Source organism: Crotalus tigris, unplaced genomic scaffold, assembly GCF_016545835.1.
Source record: "Crotalus tigris isolate CLP2741 ecotype Arizona unplaced genomic scaffold, ASM1654583v1 scf7180000019553.37968852642:3898890, whole genome shotgun sequence".
NCBI classification, from domain to species: Eukaryota; Metazoa; Chordata; class Lepidosauria; order Squamata; family Viperidae; genus Crotalus; species Crotalus tigris.
In genome coordinates, this window is record NW_024097591.1 from 1,342,043 (window position 1) to 1,361,782 (window position 19,740).

General features: G+C 46.5%; 2 protein-coding genes across 6 annotated transcripts; one reads left to right on the forward strand and one right to left on the reverse strand.

The window, feature by feature from the left end:
* The first annotated feature begins 208 nt into the window (after nt 1-208).
* Nucleotides 209-9,707, forward strand: PPOX (protoporphyrinogen oxidase). Of its 5 annotated transcripts, none has more exons than XM_039363243.1 (13): nt 209-318; nt 1,222-1,315; nt 1,722-1,856; nt 1,946-2,061; nt 2,660-2,792; nt 4,326-4,470; nt 5,019-5,209; nt 5,619-5,679; nt 5,908-6,026; nt 6,723-6,836; nt 7,040-7,189; nt 7,800-7,842; nt 8,652-9,707. In XM_039363243.1, the coding sequence occupies exons 1-13, from the start codon at nt 224-226 to the stop codon at nt 8,786-8,788; spliced, it is 1,533 nt and encodes a 510-aa protein (XP_039219177.1). In that variant the 5' UTR covers nt 209-223; the 3' UTR covers nt 8,789-9,707. The 5 variants fall into 5 exon arrangements, with proteins under 5 accessions (XP_039219177.1, XP_039219178.1, XP_039219180.1 ...); XM_039363244.1 differs by having other exon boundaries at nt 5,022-5,209; XM_039363246.1 differs by having other exon boundaries at nt 293-384.
* Nucleotides 9,708-9,953: 246 nt separating this feature from the next.
* B4GALT3 (beta-1,4-galactosyltransferase 3) lies at nt 9,954-19,566 on the reverse strand. Its single transcript, XM_039363477.1, has 7 exons — nt 19,215-19,566; nt 17,621-17,909; nt 16,891-17,126; nt 15,178-15,368; nt 14,463-14,585; nt 12,520-12,624; nt 9,954-11,531 (listed from the first exon to the last, which is right to left on the reverse strand). The coding sequence occupies exons 2-7, from the start codon at nt 17,871-17,873 to the stop codon at nt 10,943-10,945; spliced, it is 1,497 nt and encodes a 498-aa protein (XP_039219411.1). The 5' UTR covers nt 17,874-17,909; nt 19,215-19,566; the 3' UTR covers nt 9,954-10,942.
* Between the last annotated feature and the right edge of the window lie 174 nt (nt 19,567-19,740).

The window sequence follows — 19,740 nt, forward strand, 5'->3', positions numbered from 1 at the left end:
TATATCAAAAGAAATGAAAATCCTAGTCCTCATGAATTTATCCTTATTAGATCCGATCGATTTGCTTTCAAAGGTAATTTAGGCACCATTTTGAGAAGAAAAGCTATTCATTGCGCAATCCCGCGCCACGCCACTTCCGTCAACAATCCGGAGTCTCCTCCCACACCTGGGCTACGCCCCCTCGGCCTCCGATTGGAGGCGATCGGCCCAATCGGCGGGCGTGATGTCATCGCCTGTTTCGACCAATCCCGGCGGGGGGAGGAGCTTGCGTCGCAACTGCATTGGGGGGGGGATTGAAAGCCCGAGTTCGTTCGGCAGGTAAATTGGCCGCTGCGACTCGCGGGTCATCGCTGTTCGTGTGAATGCACCCGGGAGTTAGAGAAGGTGTGATTTGGACGCAGGAGGGATTCTTTCTTGCAAAATAGAAGTCAGGACAGGGGAAAAAAAAGCGGGGCGGAGAGAAAAGCTTGCAGAAGATGGCTATCGAAGCGTGGGGCGAATTGACAGGCAGATTAAAAAGGCGTTTTACCTACGATTAGGGAGGAGAGGAATAAATCCAGGATCGGTGCAACCCAAAGCTTCACACCCTGCAAGATGTAGGAAGGAAAAGATCCGTGAAAAGAGAGTTAAGACTCTGTGTGTGTGTGTGTGTGTGTGTGTGTGTGTGTGTGAGAGAGAGAGAGAGAGAGAGAGAGAGAGAGAAATGGACTCCTAGCAGAAGGAGGGACAGGCGGGGGAGACCCTAAGATGGAAATCATAGTATAGTAAATAAAGCAATGCCGGAAGAGGAGCCTAATGCTGCATGTGGATCAGCTTCCTGTTTTACTACTTTTCCTTCCTTCCTTCCTTCCTTCCTTCCTTCCTTCCTTCCTTCCTTCCTTCCTTCCTTCCTTCCTTCCTTCCTTCCTTCCTTCCTTCCTTCCTTCCTTCCCAAGGGGACCTCAGAGGTTTTCTAGTCCAACCCCCTGCTCAACCAGCACACCTTATACCATTTCAGACAAATGGCTGTCCAGTCTCTTCTGAAAAAAATCTTCCGGGTTGGAACACCCACAACTCCTGGAGGCAATGTAATTAATTACAGTTAAATTCATGCTCCCTGCTCTGATTGGGTCACGGGTTCGTGTGCCGTCACCCGAAGAAAAACCCCTTCTACCGAATTGGGGGGAATTAATTCATCCAGCTTTTGGACACCCGGCATTATCACATCCTCTCTCCCATCAGATTCCCAATGCAGCTGAGGGTAGCTGTCCTGGGCGGAGGGGTGAGTGGTCTCGCCGCTTGCTACTACCTGGCCAGGAGCTCGCTAGCATCTAAGGTGAGAACTTGCCCGTCCAATCCATCAATTTGATTTATTGCTGTCGAAGAGCGCGTGTGATTTATAGACCGATCAAATTTAGGACAGAATTCAGATACGTTTGTAAAACGACGACCCTGGTTTAGATTCCAGCAACTCAAATCTGTGTAGTGGTATATTTTTTATTCTGCTTGCAGACATTTCATGACCCAACTAGGCAACATCATCAGTGTTAGAAAGGAATGGGGATTGTGGAATGATGGAGGAGGAGGAGAAGGATGGTGGGGTCCGTAGTGCTCTCTGAGCTTGGTTGTTTTCTTGCAGACGTTTCACGACCCAACTAGGTAACATCATCAGGGCTAGAAGTCTAGTTGTATTATCTTTTTTTTTTTCATTCTTTTTTCCTGGCTTTCCCCCCTCCATATAGATCATCCTTTTGGAGGGCAGCCATCGGTTGGGGGGCTGGATTCATTCCACCCGGACGGAAGGTGGGGCTGTTTTTGAACACGGCCCCAGAGGGATCCGGCCTGCCGGGATTGTAGGAAAAAACACCCTCCTGATGGTAGGTGGTTTAGGCGAAGAGCAAAATCTTCTAGTTCTTGCCTTACAAGCAAGTGCCGTCAAAATGTGATTTTTTTTTTCTCTCTCTAGGTTTCAGAACTTGGATTGGAAGCCGAGGTTCTTCCCGTTCCAGGAGACCATCCAGCCTCGAAAAATCGCTACCTCTACGTTGGGGGCAGCCTTCACAAACTCCCTTCTGGCATAAAGTATATTCATCGTTCCACAAAATCCAATCATTTTGTTTTGCATGGGGGAAAAATGCATCCTTTTTCATTTGCATATGCTAACAGTAATATTTCCATGGGGTCCTTGGTGGCCTCTGAGCTTGGTGGTTTTCTTGCTGACGTTTTTTATGACCCAGCTAGGTCACCTCATCAGTGCTAGAAGCCTCCCAGCACAAGCGTTCTAGCACTGAGGATGTTACCTAGTTGGGTCATGAAATGTCTGTAAGAAAACAAGCAAGCACCAAGCACCCCACAGTTGTTGATTTTCTTCTTCTTCTTCTTCTTCTTCTTCTTCTTCTTCTTCTTCTTCTTCTTCTTCTTCTTCTTCTTCTTCTTCTTCTTCTTCTTCTTCTTCTTCTTCTTCTTCTTCTTCTTCTTCTTCTTCTTCTTCTTCTTCTTCTTCTTCTTCTTCTTCTTCTTCTTCTTCTTTTCTTCTTCTTCTTCTTCTTCTTCTTCTTCTTCTTCTTCTTCTTCTTCTTCATCTTCTTCTTTCTTCTTCTCCTTCTCCTCCTCCCCCTTTTTGCACTGATAGTGTTACCCAGTTGGGTCACGAAACATATCAATATTTCTTCTGTTTCAGGAGCATTTTGCAGGCAGTGCCTCCGTTCTCCAGTCCTCTTGTCTGGAGTGGGTTGAAGGAACTGTTGGCCACCCGTGGAACGGAACCTGATGAGACCATCCATGGCTTTGTGGCCCGTCGTTTTGGCCAGGAGGTATTTCCACGAGCTACGAAACCCTTCTTAATTCTCAACCCAAAATCTCTTTGTTTTAGAGATCATCCTGTTTTCCACCGACTCTTAGCTCAGCCCTTCTACCTTTCAACCTCTGCTCTATGTGAAAAAATAAGTCATTTTTTTTTTTTTTTGCCCAGGAGAAAATTCACTTGCTAAGTCTCAAAAACGTAGGAAAAAAAATAAAAAAAATAAAAAAAACTGGGAAGTTCGTTTTCCAAACACAGGAAAACGTAGAAAATAAACTGGGAAGCTCATTTTCCAAAGACAGGGAAGAACTTTTTTCTAAAAAAACCCCAAACAAACTAGGAAGCTTTGTCCCCTGGATGGTCTACGATATCTTCCTTTTGTGCTGCTTTGGGAAAACCATCCCTGCATGCAGAAATCTAAGGTCTCAGGGTTTTGGGGGTCAAGGCTAAATGGGCAGCCTTGTGCAAAGCAGAAGAGAATTGTGGAAGAATTGTAACAAAGCTTCAAGCCGAGAAGAAAAAAAAAATCTTTTTAAAAAAAGGATATTTTTTTATATTCTGTTAAGGCTGGTCTTTTGAAAGGTGAGGCCAAGGGGGAGAAGAACAGGGTGGGAACCCTTGTGCCTTATCAGCTGGATGCAGGGAAGGCTGTGCTTCTCTTAAAATAATCTTTCCTTTTGTACAGGATGATTTGAGACAGAAATGTGGAATAACTTATAGGCAGCTTCAGCCTATAAGGCAGCTTTGCCAATATAATATAATCATTATTTATTAAGTTTGACTGTATATATTGCCCAAATCCTTATTTGTATCCTGGACGCCTTTTCTCTCTCATGCACAAATTCCAGCCCTAGAAATTGAAGCTTAAATTCATTTCCTAAAAACAGGAATCGCCGTTAGGAGCAGCTTATGAACCCCGCTGCATTTTTGGGTTTTTTTTCTGAAAAAAACTCTTGAAAAGCTTTATATAAGGCATAAAACCCGCAGTCCAGGGAACTGTAATGATTGGGCGATGGAAACGGTGAAATGCACTGCTGCGCCGGTCGTAAGGGTGAGGACCCAATTGTAAGTCCATAAGTTGCTTTTGTTCCCCTGCACCATCGTAACTTGGAACGGTTGCTAAATGAACGATCGTAAATCAAGGACTATCTATAAAATAATAATAATAATAATAATAATAATAATAAGTTGGAAGGGACCTTGTAGGTCATCTAATCCAACCTCCTGCTCAGGCAGGAAACCCTACACCATTTCAGACAAATGGCTATCCAGTCTCTTCTTAAAAACTTCCAGTGTTGGAGCATTAACAGCTCCTGGAGGCAAGGAGTTCCACCGGTTAATTGTTCTGTCAGGAAGTTTCTCCTTAGTTCCAGGTTGCTTCTCTCCTTGATTAGTTTCCATCTGTTGCTTCTTGTCCTGCCTTCAGGCGCTTTTGAGAATAGCTTGACTCCCTCTTCTTTGGGGCAGCCCCTGAAGGCTGCTATCTTGTCCCCCCTCGTCCTTCTCTTCATTTGTAATTTGGAGGTGTTTTCTCTTTTTTTTTCAGATGGCTGATATAGCTGTGGATAGTCTTTGTCGTGGCGTCTTTGCTGGGGATTGCCGAGCGTTGAGCATCCGTTCCTGTTTCCCAGCGTTATTCCTGGCTGAGCAGAAATACGGTTCCGTTATATTGGGCATGGCCCTTGCGAAAAGTGAGTTTTTAAGGGAGGGAAAAATAAATAAATCATCAAATCCATCCTTTTAACACAGAAGAACACCCCAATTTTAAAAATAAAACCGATCGCGTCCTGGGATCATGCCATTCCCATTTGCAACCTTCCCAGACAAGCCAAATCAATGGGGGGGAAGCCATTGATTCGTTTAACGACCCTGTGATTCATTTAACAACCTGGGTGGCTGAACTTAACCACCTGGGCCCCCAAAAAATGTCGCAAAATTGGGTGCGGTTCGTTAAACAAACCGCCTCTCGTAACGACCAAAATGCCGGTCTGTTACACCTGTTAAGTCGGGAATTTAACTGTGTGCTAAAATTCAGCAGCTAGTATTGGGCGCTTTGGGTGCTGAAAGAGAAGCCAGGTGGTTACCTGTTGAATTTCTGCCTGCTGCACAAGTGTACAGGCTCATCTTACAAATATTAAACATACTGGAGGAGAGAAAGGAGGAAGGTGGTTGAGGGAGACCCTGTAACCAGGTTTGGGCAACTGAGGCAGCGTTTCCAGATTCTCCTCTTTCCTTCCAGCAGAAACTTCTCCGGTGGATTGCCGCCTGATCCGCCAGGCCCAGGAAGGACGCTGGAGCCAGTGGTCCCTGCGCGACGGACTGGAGACCCTCCCCCAAAGTTTAGCTTCCTTCTCCAGAGAACGAGGGGTCGAAATCCACTGCAATGCCCCGGTGAAGCGGCTGGACAGAACAACCTCGGGGTCCTGGCAGGTGGGGGAAAAGACTCAAGGGGAATTGGGGGGGGTCCCCCAGTTTGCCCCCCCCCACCTTCCACTCTTCCATCTTAGGGAGTGTCCAGGCTGAGATTTTCAGCTGGAGAATTGCAAAGATGGGTCTGGTTTTTCTCCCGACTTCGGGGTCTCTCTCCATGTAATGAATTTTGTGTATAGAAGCAGTGTGGTTTCCTCCAGACACTAGCAAGAAGGAACGTCCTTCTGTGTCGATTAAAAAAACAAAATAAATAAAACCAAAACCCGGTTCTTAGAAATGTAGCTTCTCAGGCCCAGTTGATGACAGGCTAGATTTCTAGCTGCAGGGAACAGCATGTAAGTAGAGTGACTCGACTAGAGAATGTTAGAGCTGATGGTGGGTTGTTTTTTGTCCCCCCCACACCCCATAGATTGCCTTGCAGGATGGCACCGTGGAGGCCGATCACGTGATCAGCGCTTTGCCCGCCAGAGGTAGGAGAAATGGCTCCTGGTTGTCGTTGCAGTTCCGAAGTGTGGGTCTCTCTCTCACACACACACAGGCACAAATACACATTTTCAGGAAATGACCTCCCCCCCCCCCCCGGACGAAGCAATGTTAGGTGGTTGGTTTCTTTGGTGCAGCCTTGAGGACTGGAAACTTGCGAGGGCCAATCTGAAAAAAATTCTAAAATTGCTTTTATTTTTTTTTCCTCCTTCCAGCTCTGGCTGACTTGCTCCCCACTGGATTAGAACCCCTTACCCAAGAGCTACAGGCTATCGAAGCCGTTTCCGTGGCGGTGGTGAATCTACAATACGAAAACGTGCAGCTTCCTGTTACGGTAATCTTTTGGCTGGTGTGATTCAAAGAAAGGAGGAAGCAGAGAGAGAGAAAGACCTAAATCTCACCCAAGCAAAATCAAACGGGTGAAGAATCTAAATTCGCATTAACCGCTATGGTGATTTGCTTAAGGACCGTGTCAAAAAACATCCTATGAATTGTATTTGCTCAATATTGGAAAAATGAAAATTTACCAACTGAAGGATTAATTAAGAAAATTTTAAAGTGTGCAGAAATGGATAGATTGACTTTAAAGATGAAAGAGGAAGAAGACTTCAGTGTATTTTAGAACATGGGGTAATTGTTATCGAGGACTTTGAATATATATTAGCCAGAAAAAGACCATCGAGCAATTAACATATTTATGATAATTAACTCTTACTCATTGGGTTGTTTTTTTCTTTTAAACACATGAACCCAGACATTATGCTGTTTGCTAAATATTGAGAATGTTATTTGAAAAAACCCCAACCCCACCTTATTCCTACTCCTATAAAAACTAATAATATACTAAAAAAAAAATCCTGACTTGTTTAACAACCACCTTGCTTAGTGACGGATGTTCTGCTCCCGATCAAGGTCGTAAATCAAGGACCACCTATATTACTTTTAGGATCTATTGGGTAAGGCTTCCAAACCACATATAAGGTGCGGTGATTTTTTTTTTAATAAAATCTCATTTTAAACATTTTTCCAGGGATTTGGCCATTTGGTGCCTTCGTTTGAGGATCGTCCGCTATTGGGCATCGTCTACGACTCGGTGGCGTTTCCCGAACAAAATGGTCACAAGGACTCCATCACTCGACTGACGGTACGAAGCAAAGGGATGGCGGTGGGGTTGTTTAATTCTTCGCTCCGTCTTGTCTTGTCTTGAAGGGGTGGACTTCAACTCCCAGAATCCCCCAGCCAGCATGCTTTAAGAGGGGTGGACTTCAACTCCCAGAATCCCCCAGTCAGCATCCTTTAAGTTAGGTAGACTTCCCGAAAAGCTGTTTTTATGTTTCCAATGAGCAGGTGATGCTCGGTGGCGCCTGGTTTACATCACACCTTGGTGATCCGGACACAATTCCGCACAGTGAGTTGTTAAGCAGAGCTGAGGAGGCTGTGAAGAAGCACCTGGGAATCTCCACGGAGCCCTCTTACTCCATCGTTAAAGTACACAAGGTTGGTTCTTCAAAGCCTGGAACGATTTATTTGCCTCGATCGATAACACAATTCTTCTCTTAATTCAAGATTTCCCCTCTGGCTGTAATTTCAACCATCAGCTGTTATTAGCCCCAGACAACTGCCTCTTCCATGCCTTCCATCCAGGAAATTAGAATTAATTAATAATGAAATGTATAATGGAATCCTAGAATTCTAGCGCTGGAAAGGGACCTCGGAGGTTTTCTAGTCCAGCCCCCTGCTCAAGCAGGAGACCCTCTACCATTCTAGACCTAATGGTGGTCCAATCTCTTCTTTAAAACCTCCAGGGTTGGGAGCATTCACAACTTCTGGTGGCAAGCTGTTCCACTGGTTCATTTTTCTCCCTGTCAGGAAATTTCTCCTTAGTTCTAGGTCGTTTCTCTCCTGGGTTAATTTCCCTCCGTTGCTTCTTATCCTATCTTCTGGAATTTAGAATCACAGAATAAAAGAGTTGGGAGGGACCTTACAGTTGTAAGTCGAGGATCGCCTGTATAAAGCTTCCAGTCTTTTTTTTAGAAATTCTGTATTTTTTTTTTCCTCCCCCTATCCGAAAGCAGCTAACTTTGTGAATTTTCTCTTTCTTGTTTAGTCCTGCATTCCCCAGTACACCCTCGGCCACTGGAAACACATCGGTAAGTATAATAATAATAATAATAATAATAATAATAATAATAATAATAATAATAATAATAGGATCAGCCTGTTCTCCAAAGCACCTGAAGGCAGGACAAGAAGCAACGGATGGAAACTAATCAAGGAGAGAAGCAACTAAGCAACTGGAACTAAGGAGGAATTTCCTGACAGTGACAACAATAATATAACAATAACAACAATAATGGAGTTGGAAGGGACCTTGGAGGTCATCTAGTCCAACCCCCTGCTCAGGCAGGAAGCCCTATCCCATTTCAGACAAATGGCTGTCCAGTCTCTTCTTAAAACTTCCAGTGTTGGAACATTCACCGCTTCTTCGTTCCAGGTTGCTTCTCTCCTTGATTAGTTTCCATCCGTTGCTTCTTCAGGTGCAGCCATGAAACTATTGCTTCAATTTTCTTCATAAGGCGAGGACTTATTTCCATGGATTTATTTAAATGTTATTTAAATATTAAATATTTAAATACGATTTACATTATATTTACACGGGTTGCACCATCCCGGGCTTGCGCCATCGCCATTTACGACGTCCCAGCTGGCTCCCGAGAACGTCAGTGTGGAAGCTGGATTTGCTTAAGAGAAGAGAGTAGACCTGGAAGGGACCTTGGAGGTCCTCTAGTCCAGCCCCCTGCCCAAGCAGGATGTCCCATTCAAAAGCCACAGGGATTAGCTTAACAACCAAGGCAAAGCAGGCCGTAAAACCAACGGCGACTCGCCTAATGACCGCCTCGCTCAGCGACGGAAAACCCCGATCGTAAGTTGAGGACTGCTTTGTGTTTCCTTCCTTCAGAAAGCACTACTTCTCAACTGAAGCAGCAGAATCTGCCCCTCAGCCTGGTGGGGGCTTCCTACGCCGGGGTCTCCGTCAACGACTGCATCTTCAGCGCCCAGACGGCGGTGGCTCGGATGGCGGGCAGCGTCTCCTGAGCATGAGCCGAGTGTCGAGTTCTGGATTCGCGGGATTTGAGCCGCATTTGGATGCTGGACTTTATGAGGAAGGGGACTGGAGGAAATATATTGTGTTGCTTTGGGAAGTGGGTGGATGGGAGGCCAAGTGGGAAAGACCACCGGTTTTGAGGTAAATGTGTTGCGTTTAAAATAAAACCAAACCATGATTAACTTGGCCAGCCGTCGGTAGAGGAAAGAACAGCTCACTCTTTCGCTGGGTGGGGGAATATTTATTTTTGTAAAAAAAAAAAATCCAAATATATCTATATATCTCAAAACCAAGGTGGAAAGGGCACCACTACCGCAAAGGGGGGATTGACGGCTACATAAATAGAATAAATAAAATGACACGTCATTGGCAGTATCTAGAGACTGTGAGGTGCCTAACCGGTGGGGAGTCGGACCCTAATTGGGGATGGAGGGAACAGGCTGGGATCAGCCCAAAAGGAAAGAAGAAAAAAACCCAAAATATCAGGGAAGGCAAGTTGGGTAAAGGAACGATAATTGTTCGTGTGGCGATTTTTTTTTTTAAAAAAAAAATTCTGATTTTTCGTTTCTGGGTGGCTGGGTGCAGGGAACCTACAAAACAGTCCAGCTGCTAAAACAGTAATAAACGTCGGTCCGGTGGGGAGAAGGACTTCTCTTTCCAAGCCTCTGGAATGGGCAGTTGAGCAGATCTGATGGCTGTCTTTTGAGAGAACGCCTCTAAAAGCTTTCACGTTGGATTGTACTCTTAAAAAGAGAATTTTGATCGATTTGAGACTTTACGACTCGACTTCCATAGCTTATTGAAAGAGTTTAAAATTTCCTCTGGAGGAGGAAGGGAGCGGAGGAAAGAAAGAGACGGGAAAGATGAAGAAAAAGGGAGAGGCAGAAGGAGGAGAAAAGAGGGGAAAAATGGTGAAGAAGAGAGGGAGAAGAAAAAAGATGAAAAAGGAGGATGAAAAGAAGAAAGAAGGAGGAGAGACGAAAAAGGGAAAAGGAGAAAAGATGAAGGAAGCAGGAGAAAAGAAATGGAAAAAGAAGAAGGAAAATGGAGAGAAAAATGAAGGAATGAAAAAAAGAAAGAAGGAGAAAAAATGGAGAAGAGGTGAAAGGGAAAAGGAGAAGAGATGAAGAGGAAGAAGAAAAAATGGAGAAGAAACGAAAAAGGGAAAAGGAGACAACAGGGAGGGGATGGAAAAATAAAGGGAGAAAAGGAGAGAAAGAAAAAAGATGAGATGGAGAGGAAGGAGAAGACAAGAAATGGAGAGAAAAAAGATGGAGAAGAGGTGAGGAAGAAAAAGAAGAGATGAAGAAGAAGAAATAGTTTAGTGACAAAGATTGTACAAGCGAACGGCTCAGACAGCAGCATAGCTTTGACGCTGTTTAAATGTCTAGTCTGTTTCTCTTTCAATCCAGGGGGGAGGGGACAGATTTTTTTGCACCTGAGAAGAGGCTGAGGGTCGGGGGGGGGGAGTGTCCTTCCATCACAAAATCTCCCCCCTCTGTTCCTTGATCCTAGCTGGCTCGCATTTGTGGGAGGGAGGGCACCGCTAGGGTGGGAGTAGATTTCTCCCCCCAAAGAAGAAAAAAATTGAGCAAAGCCAGTTATGCTTTCCTGGTGCTTGGAGGGGGGGGGCACAAGCTTCAGCCCTCCCCCCCTTTTAAGAAGGGTGCAAAGTGGACGGCGAGGGCTTGATCGGACTGCTATTCACGGAAACTGCAGAGTTCTCCCCCCCCCCCCAAAAAATAATTCATCCACAGAAAACTTGGAGACGAGAAGTACCCTCTCCTTCCCCCCCCCCTCCAGTTGATCATTCCTGTTCTTCCAGTCACCTCCGAGCGGGATCCAGTCCTGCGAAGCATGAGATAGAAAAAGGGACCCTTGGTTGATTACCTGCATCTGGGAAGGAAGAATCGGCCGGCATTCACAGATTACGGGAACCAAATTCTCGAGGGATTCCCGTGGCCGTCCTACCTCTTCCCCGTTCACCTGCCCCTTTCTCCGTCCACTTCACCTCCATCCAGTCCTTTGGCTCCGTTGGCCTGGGGAGAAACTACGACGGATCCTCCCCAAACTCCGAGCAGGGAACGAAAGAATAATTCTAAATTTCGACCTCTCGTTGACCATCGACCTGTCATCGTTTTTTTTTAATCTGCGGTTCTGGCATCTGTGTGGTTTGTAGAGTCGGGTCGGGGAGCCGAGCGCTGGGCGGTGTGTCGGATCGAGGGTTGCGGCGAAGCTGGGCCTGCTCCTTCGGGTCGGACGGTCTCCGTGCTATCCTCGAAAACTCGTTTGGCGACTTCCGGGCTGTGGACGGTCTCACTGAACGTTTCGAGCGTAGCGTCCATGTCGCTGTAGGTCGAAGCAGCAGATCCTTTCCCCCACTTTTGGGCTCCGGGGCTCGGTTTGGGGTTTGCTGAGATTGGGGATGGCCTCTCCCCCTTTTTTTCCGTCACCGCAGGGGGCTCCTTCCATCCCATGGCTTGGGAGAGTTTGGCGAAGGGGGTCTTACGGAGCATCTCCTGACGGAAATTGTGATTGCTGTCTCGCGGATAGCCCCTCTCGACAAAATCAGACAAGGAGCCCTTTCCGATCTTGATGGCCTTGGGATTGGTACCAATATCGGCGGTGATGTTGGTGTAAAGGGGCAGCAACTCTTTGGACAGGAGCTTGTAGGAGAGAGAATTCATGCCGTCCTGGGACCATGTCCGGTATGTCCGGATCAGCAGATCGAACCTGGGAAGACAAAGAGATGGAGAGCGATCAGCACTTGTACCCTACAGGCTGGAAAAAAATCGTGCTGAAAATCTTGCGGGTGCTTAAACGTGATCTCTGACGGGGATTCACACACCAAACTAAGCTTAGAAGGGTGTTAGCCATGGTTTGTTGCATCAGTTGCAACTGAAATGTAGATAAACCTCCCGAGTGGACAATCTTGTAAGGACTTCCTGCGACATCTGAAATGAGTGGATTCTGGATTTTGCATAACACGCCTTTTCCCTTTGTGTAGTTCACTAGCTCAGAGGGCTGGGTTCCACAACCGAATAACGGAGCTGGAAGAGACCCTGGTGGTCTTCTAGTCCAGCCCTCTGCTCAAACAGGAAACTTATCCCATTTCAGCCAGATGGCTGTCTTCTTCAAATCTTCCAGTGTTGAAACACTCACAGCTTCTGAACGTCATCTAATACAACCCCCTGCTCAAGCAGGAGACCCTAACCCATTTCAGACCAATGTTGTCCAATCTATTCTTAAAAACCTCCTGTGTTGGAGTACCTACAACTTCTGGAGGCAGCTAGTTGTACTGGTTAATTGTTCTCATTGTCAGGAAGTTTCTCCTTAGTTTTAGGTTGCTTCTCTCCTTGGTTAGTTACTATCCGTTGCTTCTTGTCCTGCCTTCAGGCGCTTTGGAGAATAGCTTGACTCCCTTTTCTTTGGGGCAGCCCCTGAGATACTGGAAGACTGCTATTATGTCACCCGTGGTCCTTCATTAAACTAGACATGCCCAATTCCAGCAACTGTTCCTTATATGTTTTGGCCTCCAGTCTCCTAATCATCTTTGTTACTCTTCTCTGCACTCTATCCAAAGATTTTTTATATCATGGTGACAAAAACAAACCAGCCATTTGTTCAAAGCTCTCCTCATCAGCCTGCACATTGTTGTGTTTATCACAAAAGGGCAGGATCTTTTGTCGTGGCTCGGACTACGTCCCCACCTTATACTGACCTGTGTGGATTCTGCTCGTTGCCTTGATCGCCTTCGTGTTTCACCATTTTATAATGGCCGACCGACACCGGAGGCCGTAAAATCTTCATCCCTCGGAAGCGCACCCTGGAAAAGTGGGATCGGACCAGAAGGGCTGTTCTTCAACCTTGACAACTTTAAGATGGGTGGACTTCCGTTCCCAGAATCCCCCAGCCAGCCTGCTTTAAGATGGGTGGACTTCATCTCCCAGAATCCTCCAGCCAGCAAGCTTTAAGATACGTGGATTTTAATTCGAAAAATTCCCCAATGAACATGCTTTAAGAGGGGTGGACTTCGGCTCCCAGAATCCCCCAGCCAGCCTGCTTTAAGAGGGGTGGACTTCGACTCCCAGAATCCCCCAGCCAGCCTGCTTTAAGAGAGGTGGACTTCAACTCCCAGAATCCCCCAGCCGGCATCCACCCATTTGAAAAGAACTACATAGGGAAGCTAAATGATTCACAACAGGCCTCCTAAATCAAGCAAACAAACCATGAATCTAAGGTAGCATCAATCCAAGAGGCTGTGGATTAGATCTTTAGAGATCTTTAGATTTTTTAAAAACAGTCGGTCTTAAACTGATTGGCTCAATTTTCCCTGTTCCAAGCCTTGGGTGAAATTAGAGCCTCCATAAAAAACCAAAAACAAAATACAGATTCTGTATTTTGACAATAGCCTGGACTTCCAAAAAAGCAATTAGCAATCCCAAATGGCTTTTCTCCCCCGGGGGAGGCCTGGCTTAGCTTCCACTGGAGTCACTGTTTTAAATAAATGTCCTCTTGATTACGAATATATTTTTTTTCCTGAGCTCAAAATGCAAAACCATTTCGACTGAAAGCCTTGAGAGGTTTCTCACCTCGCCTTTTCCAATTTAAAACCTCAAAAGGTGCCAAAGTACAGACATTTAGCCTAGCCTGCTCGGGAACTGAGAATGTTTCTGAAGTTTTCCCGTCACGGGGGGCTCAAATCAGTGAGCGAATGCAGGGCAAGGAGAGAGTGAAGGATGATCTGCCTTGGAGGGTTGCTGAGATATCTCTCTTTTTGTTTTGTTTTTTTTTTTAAAAAAAAAAACACAAAATCTTACCTGACTGCCTCAGCCTCTAATTGTTACATGGTGTGAAGGAAAATGAGCATGCAGGGCTTCACAAGAGAGAGAAAAGAAGGTGAAGAAGGAAAGAGAGGAAAGGAAAGGAAGATAGAAGAAGGGAAGGGAATACAGGAAGGAAAGGAAAGGAGAGAAGGAAGGGAGGGAGGGAGAGAAGAGAGGGAAGGACTGGAAGGAAGGAATTGATATAAAGGAGAGAAAAAATGAAGGAAGGAAACAATTGACAGAAAGGAGAGGAAGGGAGGAATCGATATATAGAAGGAGAAAAATTGACAGGAGGGAAGGAAAGAGGAAGGAAGGAAGGAAGGAAAAATGGAAGAGGGAGGGAGAGAGGGAGGGGAGGAAGGAGGAAGAGAGAAAGAAGGAAGGAAAGCCGAGAAAAGAAATGACGATATGGTGGACAGGCGAAGACAGGTGCCACTCAAGTTGCAAAACTGGAAATGGAAGAACGGGAAAAAAAAATGCTGGACGCACAAAGTGAAAAGAAAGCACAGGTTACATGCAAGGCGAGAGTCAACTGGACAACGGGGGGGACGTAGAAACAGGACACAGAAACCATAAAGTTATTTTAAAAAAAAAGACAGACACACAGGCTGACAGGTGCTGTTCCCAATCATCACGTGACCCTGGGACGCTGCAAGCGTCATAAATATGAGTCAGTTGCCAATTTTGATCACGTCACCAGGGGGATGCTGCAACATTCATGAAGTGTGAAAAATGGTCCTAAGTCCCTTTTTTCAGGGGTGTAGTAAGTCTTAAACGGTCATAATTCGAGGGCTACCTGTAAGAGGCAGTAGGGGAAGAAGGTCAACCAGGAACTCACCTCATGGCGATGTCATCGTCCTCCCCACCCCAGCCCCAGTACTGGTTGGGGAAACCATTAATCTTCAGATACTGGTCTGGGGTCAAGGCTGAGACCCCACCGAAATACTGGAAATACGGGAGCCTGGAAACAGAGAGTAACAGGGTTTACTTAAGGCCAGGGGTCTTCAAACTTGGCCCTCTTATGACTCGTGGACTTCAACTCCCAAAATTCCTCGGCCAGCATGGGGGAACTATGGCCTCTTCATGACTTGTGGACTACAACTCCCAGAGTTCCTCAGCCAGCGTGCCTGTCATAAGCCGAGGACTCCCTGTAGATCAAAGGAGTGGCAGGTAAATCCCACCCCCTTTTCATCTTTTCTCATTTGGCGGAACGAGGAAAAAGGAAGGGGAAGTATTGTATGCACGCACGCATGCACATATATTAATGGGGCCGCGAGCATGCATGATGCATATGGGGCGATGCTAGTGCTCGCGTGACCCTCGCTAGCACTGCCCGGTTTTTGCCACATGGCGAGCCATTTTCACCATGCGGTGCCCCATTTTCGCCACACGGCGCCGTTTTTGCCATGCGGAGCCCCATTTGCGCAACGTCAGCGGCACTACTGCGAGTGGGGCTGAGCGCGCGCAAACATGTATGCGCCCTAGCCAGCCTGTACCGCGGCCCGCTGGTTGGGGACCCTTGCTCTCTAGACTTCCCCGCTCTCTTCCCTCACTTGTATTTGAATTTATTCATGGCGACGGAGACGTGTTTGGGGTTCCAACGATCGCACACGTAGAGGTTGTGGTCGTTCTCCGGGATCAGATCCACGTCGTGAAGGAAAAGGCAGTTCCATTCTTCGTCCTTCAGAGCTTCCTTCACGCCCACGTTGAGAAGCTTGGCCCGGTTGAAAGTGGCGTTCCCGGCCTGCAGGAAAAGAGGCAACCTTGATCATTTGAATTACCTGCAACAACAGACACCTGAAACCAAATTACAGGTGGTCCTCGACTTAACGACCGCAGCTGAGGCCAAAATTTCCGTCGCTAAGTGACAAATTTGTTAAGGAAGCCAGATTTCACTTAACGACCGTGGTCCTAACTTAACAACGGCAGGGATTCCCTTAACCCAGGGGTCTTCAAACGTGGCCCTTTTTATGACTGGTGGACTTCAACTCCCAGAATTCCTCAGCCAGCATGGGGGAACTATGGCTCCTTCATGACTTATGGACTTCAACTCCCAGAATTCCTCAGCCAGTGTGCCTGGTTGAGGAATTCTGGGAGCTGATGTCCACAAGTCCTAAAAGGGCCAGGTTTGAAGCCCCCTGCCTCAACAGCTGCAGCAAGAAACATCACAGAATGCGGCAAAACTCATTTAACAACTGTCTTGCTTAGCAACAGAAGTTTGGGGCTCAACCGGGGTCATACGTCACATCTAAATCAAATAAATAAGGGCGGAAACTGTCCATTGTCAGCCTAGGAGAGCTTAAGTTGCCTCTTCCATATAAAACCTGAGGTTCAGAAGTGTCTCAATTTCCACCAATGAGGAGCTGACTCTGATGCCTGCGCCCCCATTGGTCTCTTGTCTGTGCTTAAGGGCCAATGAAAGAGCCAGTCTAAGAGCCAATGAAAAGTCCAGCTGCCAAGCCCTGCAGCCAATCGGGTGGAGAATTGCTTTGGAGGGAAAGTATAAAAGGAGGCAGAGGGGACAGGGCTGAGTCAGACTGCAGGAAGACTCAGAAGAGAAGGGAAGGAAGAAAGGAAGGAAAGAAGAAAAGAAAGACAAAGAAGGAAGGAAAAGAGAGAGAGAAGCTCCTAAGGGGAAAAAGGATGAAGTCACCAACTTTGGAGCAATTGAAGTCCTGGTATTTCCTTCAGGAAGGAGAAACAGATCAGAAAAGCTGCTGGAGGACCAGACAGAAGACTGAGAAGCCCTGTTTGATTGGCATTTCCTGAGCAGGAAGACAAAAACTGTCTGAATTCTGCTGAGGATACCAAGGGGGGAAAAAAAAATCTCTTCCCATATTTGAGAAACTTCTTGAAAGTTTTACAATATTTGCCCAATTAGTGTGTAGCTGTTCATGCCAAACAGATGACTCTGGATAGCATGCAATGAATAAATAAAGAATAAAAAAAGTAATAAAGGGAATGTGTGCATAAAGGAGATAAATTATTTCCTTTTCCTTATGCAGATTTATTTCCCTTTCATTCCATGAAGGAGCTTAATCATGCATGAATCTAGCACACAATGAACACAGGAAATCTTTAATTTATGGCCACAAGTTGACCCCAAAACTTATGTTAAGTGAGTTTTGCCTTGTTTCATCTTTCTGGCCACATTTCTTAAGCGAATCGGTTTCGTTGTTAAATTATTGCGTTCATTTGCCACCCGCCTCGTCATAAAATGACTGTTCCGTGCTAAACCACGTTTCCTCCATGTTTCCATCACATACCTGGTGCACGATATAAATTCCGTAATGTAGCTGTTGGCGCTGGAGGAAAGGGTGTAGGTAGTACAACAGGTGTCGGAGGTGAGTCTCCCGGTTGCGGTGGGGGATGATGATGGCCGTCCGTGAGCGGGACTCACAGCTGAAAGGACGGTATCTGCCTCCTAATTCGACGGCCGGGTTTTTCTCCTGAATCTTCTCCAGTGTGGGCACCTGGCTGAAACTCACCATCAAAGGGCCAACTAAAAGGAACCAACAGGATAGATAGATAGATAGATAGATAGATAGATAGATAGATAGATAGATAGATAGATAGATAGACAAAGAGATAGACAAAGAGATAGACGATAGATAGTAGACAGACAGACAGACAGACAGACAGATAGATAGATATAGATAGATAGACATAGATAGATAGACAAAGAGATTATATATTCATAGATGGATAGACAGGTGGATAGATAAAGAATTTATAGATTGATAAAGAGATGATAAAGATAGATGATAAAGAGATAGATGATAAATAAAGAGATGATAGATTGATAAAGATAGATGATTGATAGACAGACGAATAGATAGATGGATAGATAGACGGATAGATAAAGAGATGATAGATTGATAGATAGATAAAGATAGATGATAGATGATAGACAGAGAGAGAGAGATAGCCTTCAAGTTGGAGATCCTCGCCAGTGACTTTTGGGGACACCGAGGCAGGAAGGTCCATCCTACTCACTCAGGTGCGGGGACCGATCCGGGCAGTAGGGCAAGGGTCTGTTGGTGCTGGGCCGAGGGGGCAGCTGGAAGACCAGGCTGAAGTTGGTGTAGACGTCGTGCGTGCGGGAATAGTCGAAGGAGGGGCTGGTGTCCCGGCCGAAGATGGAGGCCAGGTTGCGGAAGCCGCCAAAGGAAAAGTAGGCCATGAAGAGGAACTGGAATCCAATCAGGAGCGCCAGGGTGCAAGGCCGGTCCAGGAATCGGCGGAGCATGGCGCTGGAGCATTGGATCAGCCGGGGGCACGGGTTCTGTCGCGGGGAGAGGAAGGGTGAGAGACGGCCCGTCGCAAAAAGCAGATTTTTTTTCCTCCGATTTCCATCCTGCTTTTTCCTTCTCTCCTACTTTTCCCCCACAACATCCCTGCCAGGTGGTCCCCCTTTTGCCACCTCCGGCAAAGTCGATGGGGGAAGGCTGATTCGCTTAACGACTGCACGATTCACGTAACATCCGCTTAACAATTGTGGCCAAAAAAAGTTGTACAAGGGGGCAAAACTCACTGAACGACTGCCTCGCTTAGCAACAGAAATTTGGGGGTTCCCTTGTGGTCATAAGTGAGGGACGACCTGTTAAAGGATTTATATTTACGCCTTTTCCACAAGCCTGCAGGGTAGGCTGAGAGAACACAACATCCCAAAAGTCACATTGTGAAGAGAGAGACTATTTTACACACACACAAACACCCCCCCCCAAAAAAGTCACATTTGTGGCTTTGCACAGACTTTGCCAACCAAGATCAGACTGTAAGAAGAGAGACTGGCCTGCATTACAAAGGAGATATACCAGTGTTTGAGTCAACCCTCGGGAATGTTGGAGGCCAGCAACTCCTGTTTGGTGTGTGGGCTTGTTAAGTTTCTAGTCCTCAACCCCAAAGTTTTCTGACTCTGCTTCCTTCTGATTTCCCGATACGCAGCAAATATCCAAAACACACGGATTGGCCCTCTCGCAAAAAGGCCGTCATTTCGTATCCTACTTTTTAAGCATCATTAATTTACAAAGCCTGCCACGATATCGTGACAGCAATCTTTCCGCCCCATCCCACAAGCAAAATGCACCCTGTAAACTGGCAAAAACCGGTTTGCGTTTTCTCTCCTCCAACTAGCAAATTCTGAATTTCCCATTTCAAATTTCCCATTTCATAACCTGACCTGCACCCAGCGCTTACCTACCACCTGCTGATCTCCAAAGAATGTCACCCTGCACGGGGTCGTGTGAATGCAGCCAGGAAGGGGGGAAAAAAACCCGTGTCCAGATTCCCCCTTCCCCCTAAATCCTTTGCACGGGAGTAAGGATGCCTAACTCGGGTGGGAAAGTCCGTATCCCCCACCCACCCACCCAGCTATAGGCTTTGGCTTCCTGGCCCGGCTGGCTGATTGCAGCTTCTCCCCCTCCAGGGACTGGGGATCGCATTTCCCATCATCCCCTACCAGCCCGTTGCAAGAAAGGTTGCAGAGCTGGAGGTTTTGCAAGCAGGCAGGGCCGGGGAGGCCGCTGCGGAGGCGGCGGTGGGGGACCCAGGGCTGCACTCCAAGATGCTCCAGACCCGACACGGGTACCTGAACGTGTGAAAGAGCCCCGGAACTCAGCCTCGCCCCGGGACCTGCATCTCCGCCGCCGTCACCACCATCATCACCTTCCCCAGGTACAGCTTCCCCGGAGGGGCGGGGAGAGAGCGGGGCTTGTGACGTCAGACAAAGGGGGCGGGGCGGTTCTCCTCTCGTCCCCGCCCCTTAAAGGGCACTTCATGCACCAGGAAGGGGATTTATTTATTTATTTGTTTGGCAAGGAGTTAGGCTGGTTGTTTTTTTTTTTTAATTTAATTTTATTTTTATTTTAGAATAGAATAAGAGTTCTTGATTGGCCCAGTGTGATTGGACACGCGAGGAATTTGTCTCCGGTGCAGAAGCTCTCAACGTACTGACAAGCAACAAGAATGGAATGGAATGGCATAAGAATTGAAATGGAAATAATAGAAAGAGAAATGGGAACGAGAATAGAATAGAAGTAGAATAGAATAGAAATAGAATAAAAATAGAAATAATAGAAATAGAAACAGGAATGAGACTAGAATAGAATAGAAAT